At 39.7% G+C, this 20,322-nt stretch overlaps 1 protein-coding gene across 2 annotated transcripts in view; it reads right to left on the bottom strand.

The window, feature by feature from the left end:
* Positions 1-20,322, bottom strand: part of PTPN1 (protein tyrosine phosphatase non-receptor type 1) — a 67,993-nt gene that overhangs the window by 19,376 nt on the left and 28,295 nt on the right. For both annotated transcript variants that reach the window (XM_075176469.1, XM_075176470.1), the window contains exon 2: positions 4,304-4,394. In XM_075176469.1, coding sequence (XP_075032570.1) covers positions 4,304-4,394 — 91 coding nt within the window. The remainder of the gene's footprint in view (positions 1-4,303; positions 4,395-20,322) is intronic.

Below are 20,322 nucleotides of genomic sequence, written 5' to 3'. Positions count from 1 at the left end.
ATTTATGAGATGATAATTTTTTATTTGGATATTAGAGGGAAAAATGAGTGAAAAAGAAACACAAATGCAATTAATGGATCCCATTAACTACAATGCCACAATTACTCTACGACTTCTAAGGTGGATAGGGATGTCTAATATACACACTTTAGTAGCGATTATGTGCAGTAATAAATGTTGAATGCAATGGATTTTTCCCCCCCTTTTTTCTATTTTAACACATTACTTATTGTTTCATGTCGCAGTCTTTCCTGTGGCTCTGAAGCTTCCCCAATAAAGAACCAGCAAACCAATCCCATTTGTTACTTTAAAATGGCAACAGAGGACAAATCACAAGCTGCGATCTCTGGTCCTCACACTCACCCACCCATTTTTTTTAGTCTGAGAAAAAGAGGGGAAAATTGCTGCATGTAGTACAATACAATAAAATTAGCTTAGATGTCAGTGATCCTTAAATCTTAAACCTAGAGCGGGTTCCATAGAACACCACTGGACCAAGACCCAAGAGCGTACTACTCTATGATAACCATGATGATGACCTCACTGAGGTTCTTGTGGGCTATGTAGATAGCGATAAGCCTGCTCTATACTGAATGCTTTACAGAAGCGATTGTAACGGGTGGGAAACTGGTTATGGTTCTAGACCATAGAACACGGACTAGCATCTGTCAGCGAAAGCATTGTTGCAAGCACTGCCTAGATTGCAATAAGACAAAGGCAAAGTACATCAAGGTAAACATTTAGCCCCTGGTGCCTCATGGACTTAAAACTATTTTGTTCAGTGTGCACTGTAGAAAAGAATATCATTCAATTTACATACAGTGGGCTCTGCATACTAATTTTATTCCACTGAACATGGCATGATAGGAAACAGTTCTGAAAATTGAAGCATAGGAAACAGCAATAAAGTGCTCTTATCACTTTAATGATTCGTAATTTTTTTTTTAAAGTTTTATTTAGATTTTTAAAAAGTCATGACCTAGTAATGTTAAACGCCAGCCTCTTTATCTCTGAGACGCATTGAATAACAAGATTATGTGCATACAATTGTTTTACCCAAACCCACCACCAACCTCCAGCCCACACAGGGCAAGTGCAATACCCAATCTCTGGGCAAATTGATGAATGAATCACCAATCCTTCCTTGGTGATTTTGGTGGCAGATGCTACCACCTTCCACACTATCAATGTCATGTCGCCATTTCCCACTCTATTCTCATTCTAGCATCTGCTTTACAGTACAATACACACTTTCCTCAGATACAACTGTTATTCTACTACCTTATACAATAGAACAGGATGGTTTGGGCAAAAATTATGGTCTACAGAATACAATTCTTGAGTACAAGCATGCAGCCTGGCAGTGAAAAATTATATGAAAGAAAAAAAAACCCCAAAAAACAGAAGGTACAGAACCTACTAAGAAGCTTGTACAACCCCTCACTTCTCCGATCTGTCTAACTACATAACCACACAATATGTCTATATAGCCAATGAACCTATGCATGCCACCACCCTTCTTTCCTTGCATGTTTCAGAATATCTCAAGGGTTGAAACGCTATAACACTGCTACTCTTGAATTCTGCCAACACCAGCATGGGGTCTGATGGAATGGAACAATGCTAATGAAAACAACTTTATTCCATACTATTGGCCTCTCTAATTCTCTTTCCCTAACCAAAACTATTACAAGATTACATTTGGACAATACCTAAAGGCACCCTCATTCCAACTAAATATCAAAAAGATGTTAATAACTACAGTCCCATAGCAACTTTCTTTCTTATTTTATTATATATGTATTGTATTCATTTTGTCCAGATCTTATATCTATTACTCTTACAGGATAACCAGAAGGCTTGAATATTCATTAAACATTCAAAACCTACTTCTGACACCTATTATATGTCAATTTTTTTTGTCTTTTGTTTCTGTGAATTCTATACCCACTAAAGAGCTTTCTGCATTTTTTTCTGCAATACCATGATAACACCCTGACCGAGTGAAGCAGAGGAGGCTATAAGATGTTGGTCAACCCTGCAAGAAAACCTAAACACTAGATCCAATATAAATAACCTTCTGGGATCAAGTTTTACAAAGGATGTTGCACCCAAAATGCACATTGCATGTGTCTAGAGATCTAAGCAGAAGGGATTATGTTTTGTTGAACAAAATTGGTAAATGCATTGAGCCTTCTGAAGGATAAAATGACAGCTAACAAAAGCTTTATTGCTTACAATAAGTTAATATCACATAAACAATTGATAGCATGGTAGAATAAAACTGTTATATTATGTAACCCATAGCAACAAATCAGCTCTTCGCTTTAAACAATCATGTATTTTCAGACTAATAAACTCAGATACCTGATTGCACTGATGTGCTGTAATAAATTGCAACCAATTGTTTTGTTAAATATCCTATGTCAATATTAGCTTCAGTGGATCTTTAAGGCGCTAGTGAATTAAATCTATATAACTTATACCCCCAAAAGTTATGTGCCGGCTGTAAATGTTAGGAGTTATAGATAACCTAGCTGGAACCACGTCCCCCCATATGGAAGATAAGAAGAAATAACTTACTGTTTCAATGTATTTCCTTTATCTGCACAGGCTCTCTGGTTTATGTTATTGTAACTGTGTATTGATTTCTAAGATTTATTTATTTGATTTCTAAGGTAGTATGCCAACAGCATGATTGTGTATAAGTGAGACAGGTAATCACATATTAATTAGCAAATGGTCTGAGACAAGGTAAGGGTTTGGTGTTAACTTGACCACAACATTCCTCTGTTTGAATGCAGCGTGTATATGTTAGAGATAATAACTAAATGTTTTAAAGTTCTTTATTAAGTTACAGATTACTGTATATTGTGTTTACATCTCAATTTTAGATAAACTACACATGACCAGAGCTATTAATTGAGGCTAAATATTATTATAATAATCACTGTATTGAAAGCTATCCTATTTGCAGCAATGAGTGTGGTCTGTACTCATCACTGATCAGGGGAAAAATAACAAAGCCTCACTCCATGTCAGGGCTACATTTGAGTAGTAAGCACCATTCTGCTTACAAGATCCTGCATGATGCCTATTACCTGCTGTAATCCTGTGACCTACAGATAAACATTAATCCACTCCTCTGCTTTTCTATGTTGAACGCAGGGCCCGGAATCAACGCTATGCCTACTACACTGCAATCCTGATCCGAAGTAAGCAGTAAGGAGGATCCAGCCACAGTTATCAGCAAAGAGGTGTTGCAGCAGTTATACCAAACACCCAGAAGTAAGCAGTGAATGTTTAAGGTGGTCAGTAACGGCCAATTACAGATGGTAAAAGGAAACACAAAGACAAAGCGTGAAATTACAGATAATCTGATGAGAATAGAACAAGTTAGCTGAGTAAGCATATCCTGTCACAACAAGCTATAGTTAAACTTGTTATAGGTTGTGAAGAACGAAAAATGCCCCGTCACTGCTAAAGCTGGGTACACACTACACAGATTTCATCCAATAATCGGCTAAATCAGCCGACATACGACCTCTCGTTCAAAAGTCGGGTCGGGCAGTGACACGATGGTCGAAAGTCTGCCCAAATGGACGATTGTCGCCTCATTTGGTTGGTCGTACAGTTTAATATTTTCGGTCCAATCTCGTTTCCGTTGTGTAGTGTGTATAAACTTCCGACCGATCCACAACAGTGAGTACGAAATTACAGTCATTGCTCACGACAACATGGCTGTAAAAAGTCGCTAAAGGGATGTCCGCTCTTCCCTTTATCGTCTTAAACAAGGCTAGTGTGTATGCAGTCCATGGACCGAGCGATCGGAACATCGATCGCATGTAAAATCGCTCGGCATAAAAAGTTGGTCGAAATTTCTGTAGTGTGTACCCAGCTTTAGCCTTATACAGAATCTGTCAGTGTAAGGTGAACTGCAAATTAGGAGAGTCAGAAACAGGACATCACTACACACTCTCAAAATTGTGGCACTTTAAGATACATTTATAGGATCAGTGATCTGGTATCTTTGTGTGGCTCTGAAGTTTGCAAAACTATTTACATATATACTTGGCCTAAGTCTCTGTTTTCCTGTTTCTCAATAATACACTACTGAGCAGACATGAAAATAATTTTTGTCTTTATTTGCAGTTAGACACAGAATGAGTTTTGGAAAAGACCGTAAAGAGAATATTAGAGATGAGAGATGCATAAAGGGGAAAGCGAGAGAAACTTTGCAAAGTACTAAACAATTTACACAACTTTTTGCAGTTCATGCAAACAAGTAAAAATGAGGACTTACAAGGGCTAACATCTCTGTAGCGATTGCGAGTTTTATTTTCAGGCAGTCTGGCCACTTTACATGGAAAGTCGCTGGCTTCATGTCGGATATCCTGCAAGAGAGAACAGGAATAATTTCAGGTCCCTAGTGCTGGTTGATGCCAATTATAAAAAATAAAAACACGCTTGGACAACTTTCCTGCTGCTAGATTTGCTTTTTTTTTTCTTCGAAAACAGTCCTTAGAAAAGATATCAAACCTTGTCTTTATATTGGGAGACAGTTGATATTCCAGGCAAGGAGGTATTTAAAGCAAAACAAATATACATTTTTTTAAGTTGTGGCTATATATATATATATATATATATATATATATATATATATATATATATATATATATATATATATATAGAGATAAATTGATACACACATATATACATATATGAATGCTTTACAGAAGCGATGTAAAGCATTCATGTATGTATGGTTTACAGCTGCTTTCTCCAGCAGTTTGATCAGACAGCTGAATGTTACCCAAAAAGATGCTTATTTTGGTCAGTGGTCATTTTGTATCCACACACTCTACGGTTTCCAGCCCCTCATGTCTAAAATTGCATTAACTGTTGTCAAAATCTCAGTGTGGATGATCATCTTAAGTGAATTAAAACTAATTCAAACAGTACCAGTGCTCCTCCCTAATCAAACACTTAACTCTTTACAATCACAGTGTAACAAATTAATTTGGGGAGTAAATAGTCTAAAATGAAGAGATCAATTTTGGCTTACTCTGCAATTATATGGGGTTGGGAGTGTCAATTATTCGTAGATATTATAGGATGGAAAGTCATGGTATGTTGTGATATATGTAACCTGAAATGAAAAAAATGGGTAGACATTGAGAGCACTTTTTCTGGAGGACGATTACCTGAAATTCCTTCCTTGTGTACACAGGGGTAGCAGACTAGCCTTACCATATACAATCCCTATGATTAAAACTACCTTTATTGTCTGTCTGCACTTGACACCCCATGATATCCCCAGGTAATCGTAGAAACGTCTCACTGCCATATGGTTGCCCCTCTTTTGTAGAAATACAGGAGAAATTTAAGGTATTCAATATTTTCTATTTACAGTATTTACGTATCAAGAGTACCATCCACTCAGCTGAACACACCTAAGTTGCGACAAATGTCACAATTTGTTCTCTGCACCTATTCAGCAGAACAGTAATTAATTCCAAATTTTTACATCACCAGTTTTATCCCTGGCATCCATAAGTCTAGAAAGACATGAGGCTGCTTAGGAACCAAATTTGTAGACAACTGTGGGACGTGAAGACTGGATTGGAATGAAACGCAGTGATTAGAGAAAACTTATAGAAACTATACACATGTAGGTATTTAGGTTAATCTAGACAAATGTTTCCCAAACCAATGTTGACCAAAACAGGTCAAGATTTGTGGATTTCTTTAACCATTCACAGGTGAGTAAATTTATTTGGCTGAGCAAGTAATTTTCCCACCTGTTCTCTCAGACAGAAATACACAAAATGTGAGCTGTTGGGGGTCCTTGAGGACTGGAGTGCGGAAATACTGATCTAGACTCCACGCCAGGTACCCTTAGACTACTCTGTTGGATAGACAGTGGAGCAATTAATGTGTTGGTAACCCCCCCCCCTCACCAATAGAACATGTAACCAATATTCACATTTGTAACAACTCTATTACTAAATAAGCACAATAAGTCTATTAGCCAAAACTCTGATAAACTTATTATACATATTTGAAACACCACTTGATTTAAACTCTCAAAAAATTGAAAAATGGTGTCATTCCTTCTAGGAATAAAATAAAAAGTTGAATATGGTTAATTTCCTGAATTAATACATTTCCAGTCTGCTAGCTAACAAGGTACCTACTTTCCGGTTTAATTCTTGGTTTAATTCACCATTGACAGGATCTAATTGAGTAAGCCTTTGCATTTGGATTTCCCTCCGTTGAACACCATTACTCCATTATTATCCTTTAAAAAGACCTCTTTTAATAAACAAACAAAAACTTGTAAGTTGGTGTCATGTGACTGAATATAAGCTTTTCTTAGTCTGATTATTAGAACATAACTTTACGTGTTGTGTGTAATGTTGCCGACTCTATAGGTGTTTTAATATTTGTTCATTTACTATTTTTTTGCCCTCACTATATTAAGAAAAAAAAAATGGTTGATGGGGATGCTTGGGAAACAATGAAATTGTTAAACCAGAGTAAATAAAAACCACCACAGAAGGAAGTAAAATAATCATTGCAGCTCTATCTCTGCACGTAAAAGATGTTTCTTACACCGAGATATAAAACAAGGGTTTTCACTTATTGAATGTCATTCAGCTTATAAAATCAATATAAATTAAAGTCTTAAATGAACACTGTATCAAGGGCGGTTCAGATTCTCATTACAGATGGGTGAAAAGCAGAACTTCTGATGTTATGTGACAAAGGGTTAATGAAAAGTGACTTCAACAGAGGATGTTTTGGGAAGTGTAAGTAGACCTTCCTCCTCTGGGGCTCCGCATGCGTCATTTATGTAAATGTGGTCATTTATGGGAAACTTCTCAGAGATATAAAGATGGATGGTAGGAAGATTGGGCAAGCTGCATAGTGAAATATCCTGCTGCAGATCAGCACAAACTGTAGGATATTACATACAGAGCAACATCTGCAGTATATGGATATTACATGCATCACAAACTAACCTGTATATGTGCAATTCAACACGTAAGAAAAAACAAAACATTTCTTGGGTACATCAATCCTATCCACCCACCATGGCTAATGTCCAAAGATGTGTGGTTAGCAACCAGCACCATTACACACTTTATTTGTATTATTATACTAAATTTACATTGTCGGCAGGTAATGACAGAAACACGACAGATATATTACAAGACTGAAGCACTAGATATTGCGGACACTGCCCCCAGAGAATTACAGACACAAGGTATGGATTCATGTAATGGATATTACTCTCCAGGAGATACCTTAGTAGGTTTTCGGCCAGTAGCAACCGACCTTGTCCACTTCCTGGTACTCTGTGCATGTCAGAGGTTGCGCAGCTACCCTATATAGTCCCCTAACTCAAATAACACAAACAGGCAACACAGTACTGTTCAGGGCAGGCAACAGTCAGAACACATCACCACAGATGGTGCATGTGTAAACACCAGGTTTGAAGACCAATAGTTTTTGTTGAAGACTTAAATGAATACGTGCGTTTTAAAATGCTTAAAAGTTTGGAGACTGGGAGATTATATGTTGCTTTGCAGCAACAATTTCTGTAGAATAAAGTTTAGCATTCTAGAAATCTTGAAAACACAAATTAGGAAGGGCTTATAAGAGATCAGGAAGAATCTGACACATACAGAAGACTAAGCATCGTGAACATGGGAAATTACAGTTCTTTAAAAGAGATGAATCATAACTGCAGTGTAAATATGTTATATCAAATGAATCCATTGATAAGTTCAGCTACGAAAGTGTAAAATGTGAAGAAAAAAAGTCCGATGTATATGTATTTGACGGCTTTGCACATTCTAGTGTGAGAAGGTAGGAGTATCACCTGTGGCAGCTTCAAAGAGCTCTTGCTGTGAGATATGTGCTGACACAAGTTAGTTTTTGCACTCCTGAATAGACTTTCTGGGGCCGGTCACAGTTGGACATCCTTGCAGCCCAAGGCAGCAATTTAGAGGACTATACAGGTATACAGACATATGATCTTCAAAAAGGAAATGTCTTCAAAGTTCATATTTTGGGGAATCCGGGTGCCACTCCACACTGTGGAGCAGAAATCACATCAGGGTTGTGAATGACAGGTGCGGGTGGTATCCAGGAATAGCTAAAATCACACATCTTTGGAAAAGATATGTCACATTGTCAAAATTTCATCATGTTTGGTATAAAAAGATGGACAGAGTCATAGGAGATTTATTAATGATAAAAGTGGATCTGTGTGATGCTCCACAGAAGTTAGGTCACGTAGAAGAATTGGTTAGTAAATCAGGCAACATGCAAATGGTGATTGAAAACAGTGTCACAGGCCACAACCACCTGGGGGTTGAAAGAGATGTGGAAGTATCTTTAAAAGGCTGAGATCAGGTATAGCAGATTGTCAGACTTTTTGGGAGATCAATTCACATTGATAAGCTGTCCATCTTCCTAGCCAATTTCCCATGGCACAGATTATGCAACTCAAGTGCTATTCTGAATGTAACCCCTTTTATTTTAAACTGTTTTACTTGTGTATGTCAAGCTATTGTTTATTACTTATTTATATCTGTAGGCCATGTAATTTTGTATATTAAATCTATAATTTAATATGTTGCATCCTTGATACTCTAACAAATTCATTAGCCCAGTGGATTCCAAACTTTTTCAGTTCAAGGCACTTTTAGGGTTTTCAAAAAATTTTCAGGGCACCCCTAAGCCAAAATAATTACCAAGTAGTCCCCCGCTTTGCTTACCACTGGCCTTGGCCGAGGCACCCCTGTGAGATCTCCAAGGCACCCCAGGGAGCCTAGGCACACAGTTTGGGAACCACTGCATTAGCCTCTTAAGAATATAGCTGGACCAAGTTAACCATTTGAATGCCAGTGTGTGATTTGTTGATACATTTGATTAACAAACTGTGTGCTTGCATTAACATTTGTGTAACAGTCTGAAGATAAGAGTTAACCCTTTGTTTGCTGGTGTGGGTCTTGCTAGTCTGTGAGCATCTAGAAGCCTTGTGTGCCAGTGTGGGACAGTATATTGGGGTCCTATTGCCTGTATTCAAGAGGTGGTGCCAAACCTGAAGTGTGTGAGCGCTGTTTGGGGGCGATTCAGTAGGTCTATAACCTGTGTGATAGGTAAAGAGAGACTGTGGGCTGGAATTGTGTGACCTCGTTCAGTAAATTACCCAAAAGTCACGGCAGCTGGGAGTGTATTCGTGACACTCAGGGCCGTCTCTTCCATAGGGCATGATGGGCAGGTGCCCTGGGGCCCTGCAGCCCAGGGGGCCCGGTCAGAGGCAGCTTAAAAAAAAAAGTTCCTGAAAAAAAAGAAGAAGAAAATACTTACCTTGCTCTCAGCTGGCGATCCGGCTCCCTCCCCGCTCCCGCGCTCGCAGTGCATGTCGGGCGTAACGTCATCACGCCCGCCCGACATCCATTGCGGAGCGCAGCACGGAGGAGGGGACCGGGGAGGGAGCCGGATCGCCAGCTGAGAGCAAGGTAAGTATTTTCTTCTTCTTTTTTTTCAGGAACTTTTTTTTTTAGCTGCAGGGAACATTATATATATATATATATATATATATATATATATATATATATATATATATATATATATAGGATGTGCACCGGGGACTTTTGAGGTCTCGTGATCCGGATTTTCTCGATGTTTTGGGTTCGGATTTGTTTTGCAAAACACCTGCCGAAACGTTTTGGTTCGGATTTAAGGTTTTGGATTCGGATTTTTTTTGAAAAAAAAAAAATAAAAAGTGTAAAAAATCAAGTTTTTGGCCTTATTTTCACTCCTACGCTATTATTAACCTCAATAACATCCAATAACAATAATTTCCACTAATTTAAAGGCTATTCTGAACACCTAACACCTCACAATAATTTTTTTTTTTTTTTTTAGTACAAAACGTTGCAACGAGGTATCTTTCTGGACTGCGTAGAGGAGTGTTCCCCACAATACAATTAAAAACCCATCAACTGGTCTGAATTACACCCAAAAATAGTATCTGAACTGCGTAGAGGACTGGCCACTGGCCACCACAATATAATATATAGAAAACCTTCAACAGGTCAGAATTACACAAAAAATAGTATCTGGACTGCGTAGAGTAGTGGGCACTGGGCACCACAATAAAAAATATATAGAAAACCTTCAACAGGTCTGAATTACACCCAAAAATAGTATCTGGACTGCGTAGAGGACTGGCCCCTGGCCACCACAATATAATATATAGAAAACCTTCAACAGGTCTGCATTACACCCAAAAATAGTATCTGGACTGCGTAGAGTAGTGGGCACTGGGCACCACAATAAAAAATATATAGAAAACCTTCAACAGGTCTGAATTACACCCAAAAATAGTATCTGGACTGCGTAGAGGACTGGCCACTGGCCACCACAATATAATATATAGAAAACCTTCAACAGGTCTGCATTACACCCAAAAATAGTATCTGGACTGCATAGAGGAGTGGGCACTGGGCACCACAATAAAATATATAAAAAACCTTCAACAGGTCTGCATTACACTGCACATACGGCTGCTCCTCCATCCTCTTCATCATATACATGTTGGAGTTTCAGCGTGTGAAAACCTCTTGTTTTTGATAATGTCAGTGCATTTTGAATATTTTTCAATTTGCCCCACACCACTGAATGTACTTTATCTATGATACGCATCTATCTATCTTGACTGCGTAGTGTGGTGGCCCCGGTACACAATTTGGTACCGAGGCCACAATATAATTAAAAAACCCTCCACGGGTCAGAATTCCACCAAAAAGGGTATGGACTGCTTAGTGTGGTGTGCCCGGAACACAATTTTTTACAGCGCCAACAATATAATTAAAAAATTGGGCATCAACTGTCACCGTTGTTTAATATCCGATACACCTAAATATGGACTGCACAGTGGAGTGGCCCCGATAGTAAATTTGGTGCCGGGGCCACAATACCTCCTCCAACTTCCAAGTGTAGTGTTTATAAAGACAGACAGCGTCGAAGTGTTATTAGTTGACTTTCTTAACCCTAAAATTGTCCCTGTTGCAAATATTCGTGCAATGGACAGTTACTTTTTCATTAAGAGACGCAAGCTTTCAAGTGTAGTGTTTATAAAATATAAACAACAATACAGTAGTTTTAGAGCACGTCAATACCTCGTTTTAAATTATGACAGGGCATTTTACTTTTGGTTTAATTTCTTGAATTTTTTTACATTTGGTTTTACTTTTTGAACATGGCAAACGACTGTTGATTGGTCATATAATGCAAAAAAAAAAGTTCCAAGATGGAATTGTCCTTGGGCCCTCACACCCACCCTTATGTTGTTGAAATAGGACATGCACACTTTAACAAACCAATCATTTCAGCGACAGGGCCTACCAAACAACTGTGGCTGGAATGATTGGTTTGTTTGGGCCCCCACACCAAAAAAGCTATTCATCTCTCCCTGTACAGACTAAACAAGCTCTACTGAGGCAAGATGTCGTCCTCATCCTTAACCTCTGATTCCTCTCCCCCTACAGTGTGTACTTCCTCCTCATCACACATTATCAATTGGTCCCCGCTGGACTACACAACCACAGGTCCCTCTGTACTATCTGGAGGGCAGTGCTGTACTTCATTGAGGAATTGATTATTCATTTTTATAAACATCATTTTTTCAACGTTATGAGGAAGCAACCTCCTTCGCCGCTCACTGACCAGGTTCCCCGTTGCACTAAAAACTCTTTCCGAGTACACACTGGAGGGGGGACAACTCAGGTAAAATAGAGCCAGTTTGTAAAGGGGCTTCCAAACTGCCTTTTTTTCCTGCCAGTAACAATATGGACTGTCTGACATGTCTACTTGGATTGTGTCAGCAAAGTAATCATCCACAATTTTTTCTATTGTGACTGCATCCAATGCAGCGAGAGTAGACATGTCTGCAATGGTTGGCAGGTCCTTCAGTCCGGACCAGATGTTATCAGCATCCCCGCCAGCGCCTCTTTTGGGAAAACTGAGCTTTTTCCTCGCAGCCATAGATGTGGAAAAAAATGAGGGTGGAGCTGTTGGCATGTCACGGTCCTCTTCAGAGGACAATCTCCTGACCAGCAGGTCTTTGCACCGCTGTAGACTTGTGTCCGCCGGAAACAGAGACACAACATACGCTTTAAACCGAGGATCGAGCACGGTGGCCAGAATGTATTCCTCTGACTTTAAAAGTGACCACCCTCGGATCCTGGCAAAGCGTACGAAGGGCTACATCCACAAGAGCTACATGCTTGGTGTAATCGCAATGGCTTACCAGCTCCTCCCTCACTTTCTCCAGCTGCTTCTGCAACAGCCTGATCAGGGGAATGACCTGACTCAAGCTGGCAGTGTCAGAACTGACTTCTCGTGTGGCAAGTTCAAATGGCTGCAGAACCTTGCACAACACGGAAATCAGTCTCCACTGCGCTTGACTGAGGCGCATCCCCACTCCTTTGCCTATGTCGTAGGTGGCTGTGTAGGCCTGAATGGCCTTTTGCTGCTCCTCCATCCTCTGCAGCATATAGAGGGTGGAGTTCCAGCGCGTCACAACCTCTTGTTTGAGGTGATGGCAGGGCAGGTTCATGCTTTTTTGATGTGCCTCTAGTCTGCGGTAGGCACTGGCTGAATGCCGAAAGTGTCCAGCAATTTTGCGCGCCACCGCAAGCATCTCCTGCACACCCCTGTCACTCTTGAGGTAATGCTGCACCACCAAATTAATGGTGTGGGCAAATCATGGGACGTGCTGGAAATTGCCCATATTTAATGCCCGCACAATGTTACTGGCATTGTCTGACACCACAAATCCCCATGAGAGTCTAAGTGGGGTAAGCCACTGGGAGATAATTTCCCTCAGTTTCTCTAATATGTTGTCAGCGTTGTGCCTCTTATTAAAGCCTGTAATACACAATGTTGCCTGCCTTTGCACGAGCAGCCATTTTGTAGATGCTGCTACTGATGCAGCTGTTGCTGTTGCTGCGGAAGGGGATGCATCTACCCAGTGGGCTGTCACAGTCATATAGTCCTTCGTTTGCCCAGAACCACTTGTCCACATGTCCGTGGTTAAGTGGACAGTGGGTACAACCGCATTTTTTAGAGCACTGAGGACACTTGATCGTACTTCTCTGTACATTTTTGGTATCGCCTGCCTAGTGAAGTGGAATCTCGACGGGATTTGGTACCGGGGACACAATACCGCCATCAACCCTCTAAATCCCACTCCACTGATGGCGGACACCGGGCGCACGTCTAACACCAACATTGCAGTTACAGCCGCAGTTATACGCTTTGCAATAGGGTGACTACTATCGTATTTTGCGGTCATGGCAAACGACTGTTGGACGGTCAATTGTTTTGTGAAAGACTTAGCGGTCTTACGACTTCCCCTCTGGGAAGATGACCGACTAACAGCAGCAACAGCAGCAGTGGCAGTAGTAGGCGTACCGCTGCAGGATTCCTCGGATGAATCCCGTATTGAGGAGGACTCAGTCTGGCTGCTGACTTGGGCTGCAGGACTGAATCTGATGGAGATTGTGGAGGAAGTTGACGAGGAGGGTGTTGCTGGTGTGTATCTAACAGGACCAAGGGATTTAGGTGTCTCTGTACCGATGAGGGTCCTAGCCCCAGTTCCTGAACTAACCACTGAACTATGAAGGTTATTCAGGTGACGTATAAGGGAGGATGTTCCTAGGTGGGCAAGATCCTTACCCCTGCTTATTTGAGCTTTACATAAGCTACATATGGCCATACATTGGTTGTCTGGATTTGGATAAAAATAACTCCAGACCGAAGAGGTGCATTTTTTGGTCTTCTGACCAGGCATGACGATGGGCTTTTTCATCCCATGGACATCAGCTGTTTCGCTCCCTGGTGCCTCATTTACAATAACCACATCACCATCAAGTTCCTCCACAGCGCCAGCTACATCATCAATAGGCTCCTCCCGAGCCACCTCTTCCCGTACAGTGATGGGAAGGTCAGGCTTGACAACCACCAACACCCTTGGACTCGCCTTGAGGATTTGTGATAATTTCTCTTTATAAGGCAGAGTTGTTTGCTGTTTTGTTGCTGACAGCATAACTCTCTTCAATTTTTTGTAGGGGGGGGGGGAGGAGGGCTAAGATCCGTGGGTGAAGCTGAACCACTAGTCATGAACACGGGCCAGGGTTTAAGCCGTTCCTTGCCACTCCGTGTCGTAAATGGCATATTGGCAACATTACGTTTCTCCTCAGATGATATTAAGTTTCTCTTTTTGCTACTTTTTCTTAACTTGGGCTTTTTGGATTTTACATGCCCGGTACTACGAGATTGGGCATCGGGCTTGGAAGACGACGTTGATGGCATTTCATCGTCTATGTCATGACTAGTGGCAGCAGCTTCAGCATTAGGAGGAAGTGGGTCTTAATCTTTCCCTACTTTATCCTCCAAATTTTTGGTCTCCATTATATGTAGCACAAGATACTGCAGAATGTGTGAACTTGGTAATATTGCAGTACCAATGGACTTATACTGCTGGATTGGTTTTGCAAATTTGGTTATAATTACTTTTTTTTTTTTTTTTTATTTTAATATTTTTTATAACTTTTTTTTTATTTTTTAAAAACTTGGGAATAATGGGGAAATAACTATGCCCTTAGAAGCACAGAGCACAGGACACAGCACCACTGGACTGATACTGCAGAATGTGTGAACTTGGTAATATTGCAGTACCAATGGGCTTATACTGCAGGATTGGTTGTGCAAATTTTGTGGTAATTAAAAAAAAATTAAATTAGTTTTTGGTATTTTTTTTAAATAACTTTTTTTTATTTTTTTAAACACAGGGGAATATTGGGGAAATAACTATGCCCTTAGAAGCACAGAGCACAGGACACAGCCCCTCTGGACTGAACAGGACACAGCACAGGACCCAGCAGCACCACTGACCTCAGAAGGACAGAGCACAGGACCCAGCAGCACCACTGACCTAAGAAGGACAGAGCACAGGACCCAGCAGCACCACTGACCTCAGAAGGACAGAGCACAGGACACAGCACAGCACAGAACTGAACAGCACGAGATCTACCAGGACAGAGGACCACCTAACACACCCTCCCTCTACCCTGATCAATGCCCGAGTGAAGATGGCGGCGACTAGCGGGGAATTTATAGGATCCGAGTATCGCGAGATCCGACAACGGGATTATGAGTCAGGGCCTCAGTTTCAGATTTGAATTTGGCGCCAATACCCGGATCTGTCTCGGATCGGCAACGTTCGGGTGGGCTCGGATTTCATAAATCCGAGTGCGCTCATAATATATATATATATATATATATATATATATATATATATATATGCCCCGGTGCACTGCTTTGTTTGGGGGTCCCAAATGTTGTTAAGTGGGCCCTGGTGACACTAAGAATTGGATATAGCTCTATTTATATTCTGTTTTCGCCTGCAAACGTAATTTTGATTGATTTACGGGTTTTAAATATTTCTATCCTGCTTAATTTTTTACTACACTATCCAGTGCCCATTTTCATATATGCATATTATCTCTCTCTATCACAATGTGGACATATTGCTTTAACACTAGCAGTGCCAAGGCAGCAGATGAAGAATGAGCACTTGAAAAATTAGCCAGGAAAGGTGAAGACGTTATCTCAATAATGCCAAAGGCCCACTCTTAGTCTACATGTTACGCATACGCAAAACTGAAGATATTGATGAAAAGTTGAGCACTGATAAAACTAAAAAGGTGTTGCAACCATTCAGAAGATGACTTTCAGATTCTGAACAGCACAAGGAAAATGAAAGCTACAATTTGTACTGTAACTAACAACAAGCAACCAGTTACCTGTGCATAGTTCTCATAAATGCCTTTACATGGTGAACATTGGCGGCCAGGCTGCAAGTTCTTACATGTATATGATGCATTCTTCTCTTTGATTACTGTGCAAGACAAAAATCCTAGAAATTTGGCAGTAACTACCTGCTAACAGCTTACATTTTAGTCCCATGCACCATTCACTTTGAAAAAATTCTCTGATATCTGACCTGTACAATCAAATTTTTTTCACACAAAATTTGAAAAAGGTATAATACAAACCTGACTGCTAACTTAGCATTTAAAAATAAAAAATAAAAATACATTCTGCAACTACATATCTTTACCAGGGTTTTGTTTTCAGTAAACGGTGAATTACTTGAGGATAAAAGTAAAAATAATAACTTCATTGCATAAAGAAAATCAACTTATATTTACTGACCTGTCCTCTCTGAGATTATAACGTCTGCTGAGAGTAAAGCTGGGTACACACTACAGAAATTTCGACCAACTTTTTATGCCGAGCGATTTTACATGCGATCGATGTTCCGATCGCTCGGTCCATGGACTGCATACACACTAGCCTTGTTTAGGACGATAAAGGGAAGAGCGGACGTCCCTTTAGCAACTTTTTACAGCCATGTTGTCGTACTCACTGTTGTGGATCGGTCGGAAGTTTATACACACTACATAGCGGAAACGAGATTGGAACGAAAATATTAAACGGTACAACCAACCAAATGAGGCGATAATCGTCCATTTGGGCAGACTACCGACCATCGTGTCACTGCACACACTGACCCGACTTTTGAACGAGCGGTCGTATGTTGGCTGTTTGAGCCGATTATTGGACGAAAACCGTGTAGTGTGTACCCAGTTCATTTAACCAATAACTAATTTGCAACAAAAAAATGACATATCACTAAGAAAAAACTATTCTAATTCAATAACACAAATTAAAAGATCAGCTAAATTACAATACAACCATATTTCTTTTTTCAGCGTTAGCCAAACCTTTGAAAAACAGGCCCTGGTATCAGTGGCGTTTTATGCAAATTGCAGGGACTGGTGATTAAGCAACATTAAAGAGGAGTGAAAAGAACAATGGCCTCTGCCTCTTATTTTATCTTTAGGGAAAGGAATGCAAAGGTGGTTAAAACATTGATTTTCTGTTTTAACACATTATATGCTTGACAAATTATCATTCGGTTTCAGAGCACATTCCAACTTTATGAAAGTATAGCGTTCTCATTAAACTTGGCTTTCAGAGGAAACCAATCATAGAGCAGTGTTGTCTAGACACCTCCTTGTAACACTGCCTGTACTGCAGTGATATTGGGAAAACAACAGCTGACCATATTTTTGCCTCTAATATGGCGGTGCCTGTCAGCCTCAATGAAGTCATGGTCTCTAGTTTAAACAGGTCCTATATTCAACAGGTGTTGAAAACATCAATAAAAAAAATTCTGGCAGCAGGCAAGATAACTACTAAAGAAACCTGGTGAACAGAAGGAATTTATCAAAACATACGACTGTTTAATAGGGCATCACAGTTGACAGTCAGTCTCAAGGCCTTGACAAGTTGGAGAAGTAAAGGTAGTAACTAGGCTGAAAATACAACAACCAGCTTTTTCCACACATTTGTTCACAGTTCTGCCAGGGTCACGACCTGGAGGGTGTCCGATACCTATGTGGTGGAGGTTTGGAAGTGATTGGACAGGAAATGCTGGGATCCCAGATATGGTTCTGATGTTGGGTATAAGAAATTCGACACTGGAGAAAAAAAAAGATTTAAATCTGTAGTTTTTCATGAGTTTACAACAAGAAGCAAGATTACAGTCTGTAAGTAGGATCCCCTGAGGGGAGTCTTTTCATCGTATGAAGACACGATTGTTACACTTGGTGAAGTGACATTTTAACACACATATTTGATGCCTGTCCTGGGTATACAACTGGCTGGTGAAGGCTTCATTTGAAATATACTTTTCTTCACCCAGTGGACATTTTCAATTTTCCAGACTGTATAGCTAGTATTTTAATCATGCAGGATTATACTATTTCTTCTTTCTCCTTCAATGTTATTATTTGGAGATAAAATAAGAAGCTGGGTGGATCAACGCGATTGAATGTTAAGTATAACCTTTATTTTATGCTTTACATTTATAAGATATCAGTTTTAGTGGAACCACAGCGCAGAAATATTGACCTACTTGTATTTTTTTACATTTTGTTAGTGTTATATGGGGAGTATTCCTTCAGTGGGTGGAATTTTCAAAAACTATACAATATTATTGGCTCATAATTTCCTAAAGGGAGTCCAATATCTGTATATGTTCAAAATCGTTTAAGAGCCAACACTGAATATTTATATATAATGCATTGGGAGATAACCCCTCTTGTATCTGTGACTATTACATCTCAGACTCCGTGCTATAGTGCCTGCGGCTATTCCACCTCAAAATTAATATTAAGGATGCTGGCGTTTACTACCCTTACTACAATCTTAAATTAGCCCTTCCAGCGTGATTCCTATAATCTGCCCCCTGCCGTATTATCTTATGGATGTCTCATTCCTAGTATAAATATAATAATCGGCAGCTTAAAAATTAACTAACTGGTGCTGATGATTGCGGCTATCCAGCTGCCACCGGATGCTACTTCCGGGTTAGCAGCGGCATTTATGACGTTGTGACACCAAGATACGTTTCGCTGTAGGCTTTATAAAAGGGGGAATTCTGCAGTGTGTATGCACTCAAGATCAGGACCTACATAGAGGTTACAGTCACAATCTTTTCAGCAGATGGTCATGACAGATGAAGAATACTGATCTGAAAGTAAATCGTGTAAGTGTGTACGCATGAATCGGCACGCTGATCGGGACTTACAATAAAATGAAAAATCATTAAAGATATCACATCGGGAGGGATTTTCTGTAGTGTGTAGCTTAACTCCTGTATGCTTTGTGGAGCCCGTAAATCGGAGTTGTAAGTGAATGTTCAGACATCAGTTTTAGTTATGGGAAACAGTCACAGTACCTAGCTTAACATTCTCTCTCTGCATACTGACTTTAAAGGTAAATATTTTACTGACTATTTAGGTCAAAATAAGAGGAAAATATAACTTATCAATAGGGTGGAAAATAATAAGTTTCCCTTTAAGACATATGAGTAAAACAGAGTTACTGGAACTTTGCTGTAAACCACAATAACCCAAGTTCTCAGTAAAACATAAAGAGTAAAAAGATGATCACTTTTCTATTCCTGGAAAGCAGATCGGTCAATAAGATTAACATCTATTAAAAGGGCAGTGTTATGAAAGCAGTCTTCACAAGCATATTAGGGGCATGTATAAAGAGCTCAGGTTGCTTGAAACAAGTCTAAAAGACTTCCCTAAACTCGCTTTAATGTCCTCATCCAGCCAGAAAGGGCATGCTGTGTCTTGTAGTTCCCCAACAGCAGGAGATCTGCAGCTTGCCTATCTTTTTATTACAATATGTGCCAAGTTGTTTTAACAAATCCTCAGTGCATACAAAATTTACCGAAATTAAAAAGTTAAGGGGATTCTTGAATTTCAAAAAAAAAAAAAAAAAAAAAAAAAAAAAAATCAAAAAAAAAAAAAAATCATAAAAATAAATCATAACAACCCCCCCTCCCCAAAAAGCAAAAGAATCAATTTCAACATTTTCAAAAATGTAAATCATGTGAAAGACAAAATGAGACAGAAAAATGTCAATTTAACCTAACAATGTGGTCAATTCGTTCCTGAACCCTTAATTCCGCTGAAAACTCCACCCTCATACCCTTCTGTATGATTTATATAATATACCAATATCATGTATTTTAAGAAAGCATCCTACCCATTTTAAAATTATATTAATTAATGACCTCATTCAGTTGAAACAGAATTTCATAATTTGACAATCGTCCATACAGACTTTTTGTTTTCAAGGCATACAGTTTGGGAGTTTGTGAATAAGCCACAGAAGGGTATATGAAGACAAGGTGAGCACAAAGTTGTAGGCATTTTTTTTGGGGGGGAGTGCCAGTGATCTCTTTTAGCATCCGCATAATGACTGCAGAGATTTAGCTAATTTACTAGGGGTTGCCCACAAGGACCAGGTGTGCCAGAGATGAGAAGAAGCCGGCGACCTTTATTATAACGGACTGGTTGTCTGGTTGCAACACAGACACTTTACACACATTATTAAGCAACTGAACACACATTAAGACATGTATCCAGACTGTCCAATATCCTGCCATCCATAGTAATATACCACCATAAGGAGTCTGTAGTGAATTTTGTGCAATTAAAATGCAGGCTCCATGGGCAAATGTGAGAGATACCCAGCCACATATACATTTTTTTTTACCTGCCAAGTTAATGAAATCCCGAAGAGCAATGTTTACTTAATGAGATTTGAAAGAATTTAATGGTAGACAATATGTGCATGGCATATATACAG

This window comes from Mixophyes fleayi, chromosome 6 (genome assembly GCF_038048845.1).
Source record: "Mixophyes fleayi isolate aMixFle1 chromosome 6, aMixFle1.hap1, whole genome shotgun sequence".
Classification (NCBI taxonomy): domain Eukaryota; kingdom Metazoa; phylum Chordata; class Amphibia; order Anura; family Limnodynastidae; genus Mixophyes; species Mixophyes fleayi.
This window is presented reverse-complemented; position numbering and strand designations above follow the sequence as displayed.